Source organism: Vanessa atalanta, chromosome 9, assembly GCF_905147765.1.
Source record: "Vanessa atalanta chromosome 9, ilVanAtal1.2, whole genome shotgun sequence".
Classification (NCBI taxonomy): Eukaryota; Metazoa; Arthropoda; class Insecta; order Lepidoptera; family Nymphalidae; genus Vanessa; species Vanessa atalanta.
In genome coordinates, this window is record NC_061879.1 from 12,590,555 (window position 1) to 12,605,520 (window position 14,966).

The 14,966-nt window shown below is 32.2% G+C and overlaps 1 protein-coding gene across 1 annotated transcript; it reads left to right on the forward strand.

The window, feature by feature from the left end:
- The first annotated feature begins 193 nt into the window (after positions 1-193).
- Positions 194-11,149, forward strand: LOC125066250 (protein mothers against dpp). The gene is made up of 3 exons (XM_047674252.1): positions 194-465; positions 5,077-5,238; positions 6,087-11,149. The coding sequence occupies exons 1-3, from the start codon at positions 358-360 to the stop codon at positions 7,083-7,085; spliced, it is 1,269 nt and encodes a 422-aa protein (XP_047530208.1). The 5' UTR covers positions 194-357; the 3' UTR covers positions 7,086-11,149.
- Positions 11,150-14,966: the final 3,817 nt, after the last annotated feature.

Consider the following 14,966-nt stretch of genomic DNA (forward strand, 5'->3'; position numbering starts at 1 on the left):
TTTCTTAATTTAATTTTTCATTTCGCAATATTTTTTTAATATTACTTGGCTTTGGCTGATATTTGTGTTAAATTTTGTTTAATATATTACTACATAATATTTGAAGTGAAAATATTTTTTTTTATCTTATAATATATGAACGCCTCTTACTGACATTTTTAATCTGTTTCCTGTTAGTGTCACGCTAATCGCTATTTTGTAGTATTCGTGATTACAATTGGCGAACGTTGTGGGAAATACCAAGTGAAATAGTGGTGATCGATGGCAAAGTAAGCATTTACGTGGTTAAAACCAGAACGGGTCGCGCGTTCCCGTAACTCCTGGTGATTCATCGAGGTTTTATAAACGTTTGTCACTATGGACACCGACGATGGTGAATCCTCAAGCAGTGGGCCTATGTCCAGCTTGAATAGCTTATTTTCCTTCACAAGTCCTGCTGTAAAGAAATTACTTGGCTGGAAACAGGTAAGACTATCCTTTGTGGCTTAAAATGTTTTAAATCCAATCTAAAATTAAGACTTTATGAAATGACTCCAGCGTCCTGTTTTTCAAACTAATATCGTTTTAAAAGTATTTATCATCTTAACTCATGTTGTTGTTTTAAATAAAAGTACCTTAGCGATTATTCTTGCAGTCGGGAATTAACAGGTTACACAACTGTATATTCAATAGGTGCACTTTGATTATTAAGAGTTGACCCAAAACAATATATTAAAATCTATGTAATATATGTATACATGCAATCAACGATTTCGGCTAAAGTACTTAGAATTGACAAATGTTATGAAGTTCAAATATGCCTAAAGTTGTGAGAGAATAAAATGCTTTTAATTATTATATGTTTACAAAATTTCTAAAGTATTATCTTAAGCAATACTTTTTCAGTGATCATTTATGTAAATATTATTTGTATATTTGAATTTAGAATTTCTGCCAAACTTTACCACTCAACTGTTATTGAATGTAACTTTTCAATTTGTAAAGATCATTGCTTATTTTATACTTTACTATTGAATTGGAAAAAGTTTTTGTTTTAGCATCATTTTGTGAATTTTATTATATAATAGTATATATGTTATATATTTATTTAGTCAAATATCCAAATATCATAATTCAACAGGAAAAGTTATTTATTTTCTATACACTCATTTCATAAGTTGATTTATTATTTTAGCCTCCATATTAACAATTTTAATTATTAAAGTCTTCTTATTAAATGAATTCTGCGATTGAATATTACCAGGGACATATTAAGGGGTATAAGATTTAAAAAAAAATCATACTCTGCCAAATAACTTTAATATAGTAGGTATTAAAACATCTGATAAAAACTTAAGCTGCCTCAATTCCTGTATTTCACTTGGGTCTCAAAATGTCTAAATCTGGCACCAAATGCCTCTGCAAGACAATTTAGACACATGAATAAATAAATAGGCATTCGGTTGTAATACATACTTACATTGGAACTGTTGAAAGACTTCTAATATAAAAAATCAATTTCTACTTATATCCTCATGTTTTTGTATTTAATTCCATATAAGCCTATCACTGGCTTGGACTGTTCTACGGAAAAGAACTGGCTGGAAATTCAATGATTGATTGAAATAGTTAACATAAGTTACATATATATTTATGTATATATCCAGTATGTATATTCTTATGCTCTGAAGCAGTGGCTGTTAATGTAGGAAGGAAGGACATGCAGTCCTTATAGAAATGTAATACACTGTTTGCAATAGACCTGGTAGTTTTTTTAAGCAATTTAGTGTGTTAATATCTGGGAGTATACATTTGTTTTATATTACATAAGTAACAAAAAAATGTCTTATAAAACTATTGTTTTGTAATACTTTATGAATACTAATTTATAAAGGTAAATATTAAAAAAATATATATTCAAATAAGTACCTGTTAAAATAATTAATGTTTAGGAATTAAAATGCTTTTAATATTATGAAGATTTTAGTCATTAATCAAAAATTTAGCTTAGAGAGATTTTATATTACCTGTTCTGACATAGAATATCATTCTCCTGTAGATAGATATGTCCTAAGTATGTATGGACAAGCTGACGTGTGGGGCTATTACGGTTAGAGCATAGCAACCATTGTTATCAAATATTTGATGCAGGTTGATATCAAATCTAAATATAAATCAGTATTATGAACCTATGCAGTAGCATAATACTCCAAAATACTGATTTATTGACTGCAAAATTCATCAATCTGCAACAAATATTTGATATATAACTATGCTATAACCATAATAGCCTCATTGATAGTCACTATTTCAAATTAACCATTCCTAACATCACCAATGGGCCTCAAACCTGGGTACCTAAGATGTTATGTCCATAGTTACAAAGGCTCACTCACTCTACAGTCAAATATCTGATGGGCGGGTGTTATTTAAACAGTGAAACCAAAAAAATTAAATGATTTTATTTCATGACGCTTTAATGTTACAATATATCATACATATTTTGAATATTACTTGGCAAAGGCAATGTATTGCTTACACAAAAAATCTATTTAAAATCTGAGACAGCTGTATGAAAATCAGTGCATTCGTTTGTAGTTAAATATCAACAAACACATATTAGTAAGCGCATATAACTTATCAACATGCACGGTGAATCATTCATTCATTATAATTGTATGAATGAGCAATGGCAAATACTCATTATGTTGTAAGAATGATAGAGCAAGTTAATAAGCCAAAAACTATTTTTATAAATGTAAAAAGAAACAGTTTACTACAGCAATGTTGGTTGCATAAGTGGTGAGTAATATCTCCTGTCACATGCTTGTTTCTGGTCTTGTCCCAGTTTCCTTGCGATGTTTTCCTTTATCACTGAGCACATAATAAAAAAAAAAACACAAAATTATGTCCAGGAATTTATAAACCAGTCCAGGAATTATTAACCAGGAATCTTCAGTTAAATTTGAGTATTTTAGCATTCTTCTGCCTATGTTGAACTTGTTTGTGTGACATTTTTTGCAACCACTGGGGACAATACTACTAATTTATAAAAGTACAGTATACGTTCCCGATGCTTTTTCAACTTCGACCAAACCGCGACTGCATCGTTTTACTGGAATAGGAAAACGGCAACGATCCCGTTTGGATTCGATTGCGAGTGTCAATTTAATAGTAGAATTGCCCTACTGTACGGGATACGCTTCTTATCTCTCAATCTTTAAATTGTAGCCTTCTCGTCACACACTAATTTGATGCAATAATATCATCTCTATTGTTAACATTAGATGTGATGATATTTTTTTTATCTACACTTTCCCTCCTCTGCATAAAGAATCATGCTTCCAATGGCTACCCGTTCTTCGTATGTATTTTTTATGATAGTCCTGATGATTTGAGTTTCAAGTTTCAGTTATAAAATTCAAAAGAGTCGTTAAAGAGCGTTTGTGTGCTAAAGGATATTACAACACTAATGACTTTTTAGTTGACTGCACACCTTGGGAATGAAATGATCGCCTCCAGGCTGTTTCAAATAACGAAAATATACTTATCATTGTACCTACATGGAAAATGGTTAAAAAAAAAAATATATATATCCCGCTGAGTTTCTTTCGCCGGTTCTTCTCAGGTCCGAGGTGCTAAATTCCGAACCGGTGGTAGATTTTTGACAATCAATAAGCAAGTGTAAACACTTCTATATTGAATAAAGATTTTTGACTTTGACTCTTTCGAAGGTTCTATTCACTAAAGTGTTTCTATTGACTAAAGGTTTTGACTTTAGTAAGACTTATATAATTTTTTTAAACATAGAAATGGCAAACAATTCCTTATAAGCTAGGGATATACTCTTGCTCACTATTCTTCAGACTTTTATATACCTACATAACTTTTATGTAAAGTTTTTGTGTATGTTATAGTCTTGGCAGCGTTCGCTTTGAGAGCGCACGGACAGACAATATTATCTCTGACCAAGTTGACATATTCTACAGCCAAGCAACAATACTTAGTAAAGATGTGTTGCGGTTTGAATGGTGAGTTAGTTAGTGCAACTACAGTCACAAGGAACATAACATATTTGTTCCCAAGGTTGGTGGTGCATTGGCGATGTAAGCGATGGATTGATGGAAGCGCCAATTTCTATACGCAAGTTTCACTTACTGCAGTTGCCAATTTGCCCGCCTACCTATGCCATAATAAAAAAGCGAATCAGTAGATCGTGCGTGGAATCTTTAAAAAAACAAATAAACATTACTCATAATATCAGTAAGATTACGTTACTTAAAAGAAAATCGCTTCCGATTATTTATATTTGTTGTTTTTGATTTTTCTATGACTTAGTGCATTGGATTTCAATTGTAGTTCACAGAAATCTGATTCACACATTTGATGTTCGATGTAGAATACATTTATTATAGTTCTATGTGTTATTTATAAATTAAATTTCACTCGTATGCTATTTTCATTTGATGTATTTTTAGTTGAATTATGTAATAAAATTATTTGAAATACCTTTTTTGTATGGAATTTTCTCGATAAAAAACACTTTTACCTGGCAACAGATACAATGTACCGATAGAAGGTTTTGTCCTTGTACACAACACACAGCCACTGACATGCTCAGAAATGCTGCAGAAATAATCCTAATCAACGTTAATTTTTGTTTTTTAAAAAACCAAGTTATTTTAGTAATTCTAACAGTTAATAGATATCAGACTATATCACTGATAACACACACATGCAAGCATACACACACATACAACACAACACAATATATATATTTATTTATTTGATAAATAATAACCTTAACCTGTCTGTATACATATATACGTACAGGTTCTAAGCGCAACCTAGATTTTCTCTTAGAAATGGTAAATATAAAAATATAATTATATGTATAAATATTAGAAAAATATTTATATAATTATATTTTTATATAATTGAATGTTAAAAAAAAACCACTTGAGCCAATTAGTATATAAATAGTATAGTATAATGATCGTCGAAACAACAGGCACTTAAATTCAATGCAAAATACCCAAGTAACTTGTAAAATATTTCTTAAATAATTGTAGGCAAAATGTGATTAATAATTCCCAGGGTGATGAAGAAGAGAAATGGGCCGAAAAAGCAGTGGACAGCCTCGTGAAGAAGTTGAAGAAGAGAAAAGGAGCCATCGAGGAGTTGGAGCGCGCGTTGTCCTGTCCCGGCACGCCTTCCAAGTGCGTCACAATACCACGGTCGTTGGATGGAAGATTGCAGGTACATCACTCGTGTAAAGAAATAAAGTTTTAGTTTAAATCGAATCAAAAGTTCCTTAAATACCCTACAGCTGGGCCAGCGTTACGATGTTCTGTAAAATGAAGAAAAATAGTTGCTACTGAATTTCTTACCCATTTCTGGTAGAATCTACTTTCCGGACCGGTGGTAGCCTTAGATTTAATTCAACACGATGACGATTCAAAAGTGTTTTTATGAACCTACTTGAATAAAGAATATTTCGATTTTGTATCATTTTAAATCTGTCGTGGGTCTAGAGGCTAAAACGTTTATATGACCTGATTGTAGCAGCTTCTAAACTTCAGAAAGTTGGAAATGTTGATCCCGTTCGTCGCAATACACTTAGTTCATATTGGAACCTCATACTGTTAAGTTTTTTCTACCGTTGAAATTATTATAACGGCCGTAAATAATAAGTATACAGGAAAATAAATTATTAAATGGAAAAACGTTTCTCCAATAATCACAATCATCAAAATATATCGTCTTTAATAATATCAAAAGATACCACTATTAAATTTGTCAAAATAATCACTGAGTCTCAGTCATCAGTTTGCTTATGTCCTTTTCTAACTTGGTGATAATTTTACTTTGAATTTAAATTTATACAGAAAATTTAATTGTTATACAGAAAAAAAAATTATGAATTATTCAACTGATGTTTCATTAAAAAATTTTGGGCTCGAAAGTTTGTGTCTATTCTGCTATTGTTATATTTTATGATTACAATAGTATAGCGGTTATAAATGTCCATAATATATGTAATTTTTATTATTTATTTTTCTCGTTTTCTAACAATAATGTTAATCTTGTTTTCATTTAATTTTCAGGTCTCACATCGCAAAGGCCTGCCTCATGTGATCTACTGCCGAGTGTGGCGGTGGCCGGACCTCCAAAGCCACCACGAACTTAAACCACTTGAAATTTGTCAGTTTCCATTCAGCGCTAAACAAAAGGAGGTATGCATAAATCCTTACCACTACAAACGCGTAGAGAGCCCAGTTTTGCCACCAGTTCTTGTACCTCGGCATTCGGAATTCGCTCCGGGGCACTCTCTGCTGCCCTTCCAGAGAACAGTGGAGCCGGCGATGCCCCACAACGTATCATACTCGGGGTCAGGGTTTCCACCTTCGGCGACATCGGAACTGCCGGATACTCCTCCTCCGGCGTATTCTCCGCCGTCCGACGACACCGAGCCCCCCGGAGAAGTAGCTCCGGTTTCCTACCAGGAGCCCCTGTATTGGGCGTCAGTGGCGTACTACGAGTTAAACTGTCGAGTCGGTGAAGTTTTCCATTGCAACTCACACTCCGTAGTAGTGGACGGCTTCACCGATCCATCGAACAATAGCGATAGGTTCTGTCTCGGCCAGCTCAGCAACGTGAACAGAAACTCCACGATAGAGAACACCCGGCGTCACATAGGGAAAGGCGTCCACCTGTACTACGTGGGCGGAGAGGTGTACGCCGAGTGCCTCTCGGACGCGGCCATCTTCGTGCAGAGCCGCAACTGCAACCACCACCACGGCTTCCACCCCTCCACCGTCTGTAAGATCCCGCCGGGCTGCTCGCTGAAGATCTTCAACAACCGCGAGTTCGCCCAGCTGCTCTCGCAGAGCGTGAACCACGGCTTCGAAGCGGTCTACGAGCTGACGAAGATGTGCACCATCCGGATGTCATTCGTGAAGGGCTGGGGGGCGGAGTACCACCGGCAGGACGTGACGTCGACGCCGTGCTGGATCGAGATCCACCTGCACGGGCCGCTGCAGTGGCTGGACAAGGTCCTGACGCAGATGGGCTCCCCTCACAACGCCATATCGTCCGTGTCTTAGCCGTGCCGCGATCACATTCGCCCCCCACCGTTGTTCGTATTTTTATTTCGGTTCTATTCGCTAATCTCACAAAATTACGTGCATTTTTTTTCTTTAGTAAGCTAAGAGATTGTGGATTTTAAATTTTGTAAAAAACTTTCTACAGCAGTATCCGAAAAGATTGCTGACAAAAGATTTTATAAATTAATTTATTTCCGCCAAGATGTTTCGTAGGAATGTGTCGATATCCGAGTGTTCGTTATCTTGCGGAAATTAAGAAATTAAACTTCTACGAATATAACATAAAAAAAAAAACGTTTCATACAGTAACGTGACTATTCGTTGCCATATAGCGATTTTATATTTTTAATATCTAAACGCGTATTCAATTTAACTATATGCCCAAATATTTTATAAAATTGTAGCTCAAATGATGTGTCCAATACGGTCGGAACGTGAAACGTATTCTAAGTAATTGTTTGTATCTGTTATAAAGACATATATTAGGAATGGATGAATTATACTCGTGAACGTTTTACGATGATGACGACTTAATATAATCGTTGTAAATAATTGGAGAGGTTAAGAATCGGTTCGGTGTGTCGAAGACTCGATTATTAAAATGGTATGTCAAGGTATTGTAACTATACGATTATTAACAATATATAAAGCTTCTAGTTATCTTAAATGCAATTTTTTTTTTACTAATTTTTACATTGTGTAATTAAATGGTTATGTGGTGCCCAAAATTTTAACAATAATTTAATTAAAAAAAAAATAAGTTAGAGAACTTTCGAAATTGAGTCGCCCTTTTACATACATGTATATAAAATAAAAATGATATTCCTTTACGGGGCCACAGTAACAGTTAATCATAACGGTAAATATATTTTACATGAAGTAGTTCTAAGATGGAATTGAATAGGAATCGTGTCGAAAAGTAAACATGTTTTATTGGATATAGAATTATTTCGTTATAATAATAGTCAAGACCAAATGTGAAATTGTAAATTGGTGCGTTCGTGTTTTAATTTTTTTTTTTTTTTATAACGTATATGGCAGTGGTTCTAAAAGTATGAATGTGCCATTTTGTGTAAATTGTGAATTCAACGGAGAAACTGGTCTTTTATTTGAATGGTGGAATGTTGTTTTTTCGTTGTAAGAAAATTGATTTTTTTTTTTTAATTGTAAATTTTGTTACATTTATATTTTATATTTGGACGAAGGATAAAATTTATAATAATAACGGATTTAATGATTGAATATAATTTGATACGATCAATGATTATGATCGTTGATAGAACTTGACTTATAAAACCAAATTGGGGCATTGCGCAGACAAAATTTCTTATTGAATTGATCTCAAAATAATACTAAGTGTTTAGTTCCTCCTGATGATTCACTGTGGCGTGTCCCGTGCCTTATGAGAGTGCATTCAATGAAAACTAAAAGAATGAATGAATGATAGGAACAATTAAATGAAACATACATTCAGATGTATTTAATTTTTAACGAATTAAGTAACAGATAACACAAAATTATTCGCTATAAGTATTTTTCAATACGAAAGCCTAATTTTATACGTAAAGGCTTTTAATATACTATATATTTACAAATATAAGTTACATGTTAAAGTTTATTATAATAATAATAATTCTCTTCACAATACAGATTATAAAATATATATGTATTAATTCTATAATTTCCAGTCTACACGATATATGATGATTAATATAATCTAATTATACTCTGACCGTTCTCAAAGCTGTACGAGGGCTCTCAAAGGCCTTTATTAAGTTTTTATTTCACTCTAACTGCTCTTCTATTCGATTGAGTTAATAGTACTTCACAAACATTATGCTGTTTGTTTTAGTAAATGGAATGAATAGTTAATTTTTTAAAACTTTTTCAAATTCATAAAGTACGTAGTTACATGAATTAGTCGAAACACTTACTACATTTTCATAATGTTCACAAACTGACAATATATTATAAATATAATGGTATAGGAAGGAAATAATGTACAATTTTGTATAATTAGCTCTTAAATATATGTTACATAATACTACTAAATGTACGTGCCTACATAATTTATTATATAAACCCGTCCAAGTGAATGCCTCTGTAGCTCAGTTCTGTTTTGAAAAGTATTGTATTTTAAAAATTTAAATGATTTAAAAATATATATAAATATATTAAATATTTTTCATGTTAATGACATTTAAGCATAATAATGGAATTATGTATACGTATGTCTGTATATAAAGATGGATGTTGATATTGAATTTAGATTAATCGAATTTTGACACAGCTCGATCGATAACCATGGAAGTAGGCATAATGTAAATATTTAATTTACTCTGTTGGAACTTGCTTACAGAACATCCATCTTATACATACAGAAGTATATAAATATAAGTATAATCACAATAAATAACAATTTGTTCTAAATGTTATTGTTCCCAATGAAATCGATAACAGAACTGAGTTACCATATTATACAAATATTGAAATATGTATTTTTACTTTAAAATTACCGTCGTTGCTATTTTTAAATACTATTATAATTGTATTATATAGTGCCTTTTTTTAAATACAACGTAAATAAGCCTTATTCCGACATGAATAATTTTTCATATATTTTTAACAGATTAAAAATAGATGGCCTTAAAAAATAATTTCAATGAAATTATATTTTGTGTACAGGGTTATATGAAGACTAGTTCCATTCTTTACTTTTGTCGTAAGAGTAATGGAAACTATTCTGTACCAAGATAATTAGAAAACGAATAACTTTATATTTAGTCATTAAAAACTAAACGTAAATTTATTTTTTTTGCATATAAAGTATGATAATCTGTGCTATTAGATTTTTTTCTATAGGTTAAATGATGTGGTCTGAAAGAATTTATAAACTGGCAACATCGAATTGAGTCTCGCCATTTTGATGAATCTAATAATAACGCAAATCGCGTTATTACTAGATAATAATATTTTTATGCTAGGACTGTTTAATTATTGCTTATAATTATGAAGTCTTCGATAAAAAATTTAAATAAAACATTAAAATGAGATTGTGTACATCAAAATGGCTGATCAAAATCGAAATAAGATAACCTAAGCTGTTATTAAAACTCTTTAAACTATACATACTGTACAGCTTTCAACCAAATTAAAACGGTTATTATTTAAATGAAAATTGAAGTTTATTAAAATATTAGAGATTTTATTTAATCTATGACGAAAACAAAATTGTAAATATTGTTCAAAGTTGTAATTGTGTCAATATTTTTAGACTGGCGTGACCTATTGAATTTATTCGACTTTAGATTAGATGTGACTAATCATTTTTTAAATTCCTTCGTTCTCAATGCGACGTAGACAATCGAATCATTCATTCACTCATCAAAGACTTGATGTTCATAGACTCGGTGTTCATTTATGTATAGTATTTAATTATGACTACGTATAGTTTGAGAATATTTATAAATATACATGATTTTTAATTTAAACGTCATGTCAAAAATAATTCGATTAAATTAGCTGGATATTCATGTATATATTCTGTTACGTGTTTGTGTAAAATCCTAGATTACATTTGTGCGATTATTTTATACAGCTTACGAAGTGATTTAAATCATTTAATTTTTTTATATATAAAGTTCTGACGATCAACGTCATCTAAAGGGATAATTTTGTAGTATTTGTACAAAAAACCGCCATAAATCTCAGTTGACGTTAGTTTTTTTTTAAATAAATGTTTTACTCGTTAATTCGTTTAGACGATTGTAAGTTGCTTAAAAAAACGTACAAATGTAATGGTCCTCAAAATGAAACCTACAAGTTTATAAAAATAATGTATGATATTTGTAATTGAATGAATGACGATATCGCTCAGTCAGTTTATGAATGCTATTAAAATTTAAGCCGTATTATAAGTGTATAAGGTTGGAAGTTGTTTGAATACAGCAGCGGGCGATACTAAGTTAAAATTAATCGTAATAAATGCCATTGTATGTGTAATTTTTATTACTATGAACATTTTTCTCCGTTTAGTACATAATTAATAAAGTTTCTTTATTTAGTGTCTTGGTTTTTCTTTTCCTATTCACAACATATTAATATTTATGGAATGATGCAAATATGTCGTCCTTTTTTAGGGTTCCGTAGCCAAATGGCAAAAAATGGAACCTTATAGATTCGTCATGTCTGTCTGTCCGTCTGCCTGTCTGCTCGTACGTATTTCACAGCCACTTTTTTTTTCTTTCTAATAGTTGTATGGCCAATCAGAAAATTTTTGGTTTTTTTTTTTTAAATTTAGGACAGACTTTTTGAGATCACTTGATTAGTTAGCAGCTAAGATTTATACCACATAAAATCGTATGGTCGCATCGATGTCTTGGATTAATTTTACGATTGAAAGCTCATTTGGTACATACAATAAAATAGTAATAGTATAATAGTAATAGTATATCACATACAATAAAAAAGTAATAGTAAAGTTTTTTTAGGAGAACACAATGAATATATATCTGCCAATTAAGCTAATTAATAATGTATTAGGAGACTTGTTGTTCCAACATAAACAGTCAAGAGGATCAAACATGTGACATATATTGCGAGGCGACCTGTTTACCGTTGAGCTATTGATGCTACAAACGACACACGACTTACAAGTTTATCTTTTTATGGAATAGTCGGGCGATCAAATTGTAAGTGGTCTGTGGTCACCAACACCCATAGACATTGGCGTTGTAAGAAATAATTACCAATGCGCCACCAATCTTGGGAGCTAATATTTTATGTCTCTCTTTACCTCTAGTAAAACTAACGCATCCTATCCACATTAGGACACAATAATACTATGTATTGCTTGTTTGGCGGTAGAATATCTAACGAGAGAGTACCGACCTAGACGGGCTTGTACAAAGTCCTACCAACAAATGAAATACTATTTATTGAGAAAGGTTTTAGATTTATATCGGGCTACGACTCACGGAGGCCAAACGGTAATGTTCAGAGCGAATAAAACCGTGCGGAGCAGATAAAGATAGTTTTATGCATAAACGTTTGTATCTTAACTAGTACATTAAATAGCACTTTTACTGTTTTAAGTTTATTGTTACTTAAAATAAAAATGTATTTGACTGGATTAGGCCTCCATTAACAATATGACGTCATTTACTATGATAATAAAAATAATTACACAGTAATTGAAAAATACCAAATCTAAATATGTTTGACATGGTTATATGTATGTATATCAATTTAACGTAATTTAGATGTATCTGATAATGACCGCAAATAGATTGTCAATCAACGTTTACAATATAATTAACGGAACAAACTGGAACACTTCGTTTTGAAACGCGTAATAAGTAATAATATGACGACATGAAGTTCTTAATTTAACACGTGTGTGAAAATATTGCAAAATACAAATTAATCTTATAAATATACAGAGCTGATATTTCTGAACGAGTTTATTTCAGAAGCTGCAACTTGATAATAAAGTAAAATATTTGTCTTTTAAAATAGGATAGATTTCGTTTTAAAATGCTTCTATTCTCATTCCTGAAAAGCAAAGCATTGAACCTAAACGCTATTAAAGCGCGGGTACGGGGTAACTCTAGTTACATTAATATAAAAATAAATTATATTTCACTACTAAGACTTAACCGATTTCGATAACATGTGGAAGGGCTAGAGATAGCTAGAATCTCGAAAAGGATATTTTTATTAACTGCAGAGACAGTAAAATATAAAGTTCTAAGTCCACAGCGACCAGCCTCGTCTTAAGCACAAAGTGTCCGGATGTAAGCAGTGTTAGGTCGATATCTCCTCTCCAAAAAAGTTTTATAGTCAAAGTCAAAGTCAAAAATCTTTATTCAATATAGAAGTATTTACACTTGCTTATTGATTGTCAAAAATCTACCACCGGTTCGGAATTTAGCACCTCGGACCTGAGAAGAACCGGCGAAAGAAACTCAGCGGGATATATTATATAAGAGATCTGGAGCCTCTAACTCATGGCCCAAGACTTGATCATTGGCAAAGTGGCCACGCGGTCCCCAGTATTTTTGCACACTGCACCCTGAATTAATAAGGGCCTGACATTGAAAAGGAACTTAAAGAAAGATATCACCGTGTAGTAACGTAATAGCCTGTAAATATCCAACTGTTGGGCTAAGGTCTTCCACCATGATGTTCGAGTGTAACCTACCTAGGAACATCATGTTGGATGATGGTAATCTATATTTGATGTGACAGATTTTTTATTGAAATTAGACTCTAAATTAATCTCATGTTAATTTCCTTCAACATCGAGCACTAGTTGAATTATAAACACAAATTAATTTGAAAATTCAGTGGTGCTTGCCGGGCTTTGGACTTGCAACAATTTGGACGCGTAGGTATTATAAATTTTAGCTCGTTCTATTGTATTAATCCATTGCTCGATAGATCGAGTACTCTTACTATAAATATCAAGACCAAATTGTAACTACAATATTTCTGTAGTTGTGTTCCGGTTACAATTGTGATTGAAGCAATATAATTACAGTTTTCAGTGCACTGACATTCTAAATAATGTTTACTATCCGATATATTTTCAGTGTAGAGTTATATACACGTACACGTTAAGTACAGTTCGTACTTCGCTTAATAGTCAATCAATACGTCATTGCTGATTCTACACCATGACGGATGTTCATTCCAGATCTCAATGATGAGGAAACACATTACCTAACTGTGAATGCTCATTGAGTAAGTGTTCTAGTTTGACGGGCTGTACGTGCTACTAATCGTATTTAATCAAGTGTACAGCTGATTTATATACTGCAGGTGTATCTTGTATATTCAATAAAAATGTATATTGGTAATTGAGATAAAAAGTACTCTAATCGATATCGTTTGATCGGTTGTTATGAATGTACGTTTACTATAGAGTAAGTCTATTCTGTTTGTCTTACCTTGCTGCAATATGAGGCTGCAGCATATCACCTTCTCGATGTCTTTAGAATTTTACCGATCGCAAACCATTGGTATATTATATAGTCAAGTAGGACAAAGTCTGCCATATTTTGATACTATAAATGTTTAGTCTAGTAAACTTATTGGCTAACTTTCTATGTTTATAATAGTGTTCATAATATCAATATATAGGTAACTACCATTATTCAACTGATACGAGCAATTTTAATTTGTCATTGTCTCCAAGAAACTCAATATATTAATCTTTTTAACAATTTCAATGAACATTAACTTTGACATGTATCTAATGTAATGAATGATTTATCGAATCAAACCACTGGACTTTAAAAACTAAAAAATATCATTGTATACCTAATCATTATATGGATCTGTTCACCCACGCACCGCTCCACGCTAAATTATGTCTACACTGCGTATATTAACAATAATATAATAGTTATCCACTTTTAGTAGTTTTTATATTCGTAAAATATACACTCACGGACTCATAAACTGCACCAATGTTCAAGACCTTTTCAAGTTCAGTCGAAACCTATAGTTTGGTTCGTTATCTTCATAACAGTGTAGTACCATAACCTTAAGTGCAACATAAACTATTGTATACTGGAAAAAATCGTTTTAGAAAAAAATGGATTATTGAAAAATTGCTTCGGCAAAGGTGACAAGACAGTGGCGTAGCATAGGTCACTAGCACCCGGTGCGGATTCCAAATTTGCCGCCCTCTTAATTTTGCAATCTTTATCGAGTATGAAGTCGAAATAACGGGCGGTTTTCGACATTTTGGTAGTACGAGTAACACTTTTGACAGATTTACGCATGTAAATTGACGTTTTCGTTAATTTCTTATCGAGTTTGAACTCACTTGATTTATTTAGGTGAGAGCAAGTGAAACTTTATTTTGAAAATTAA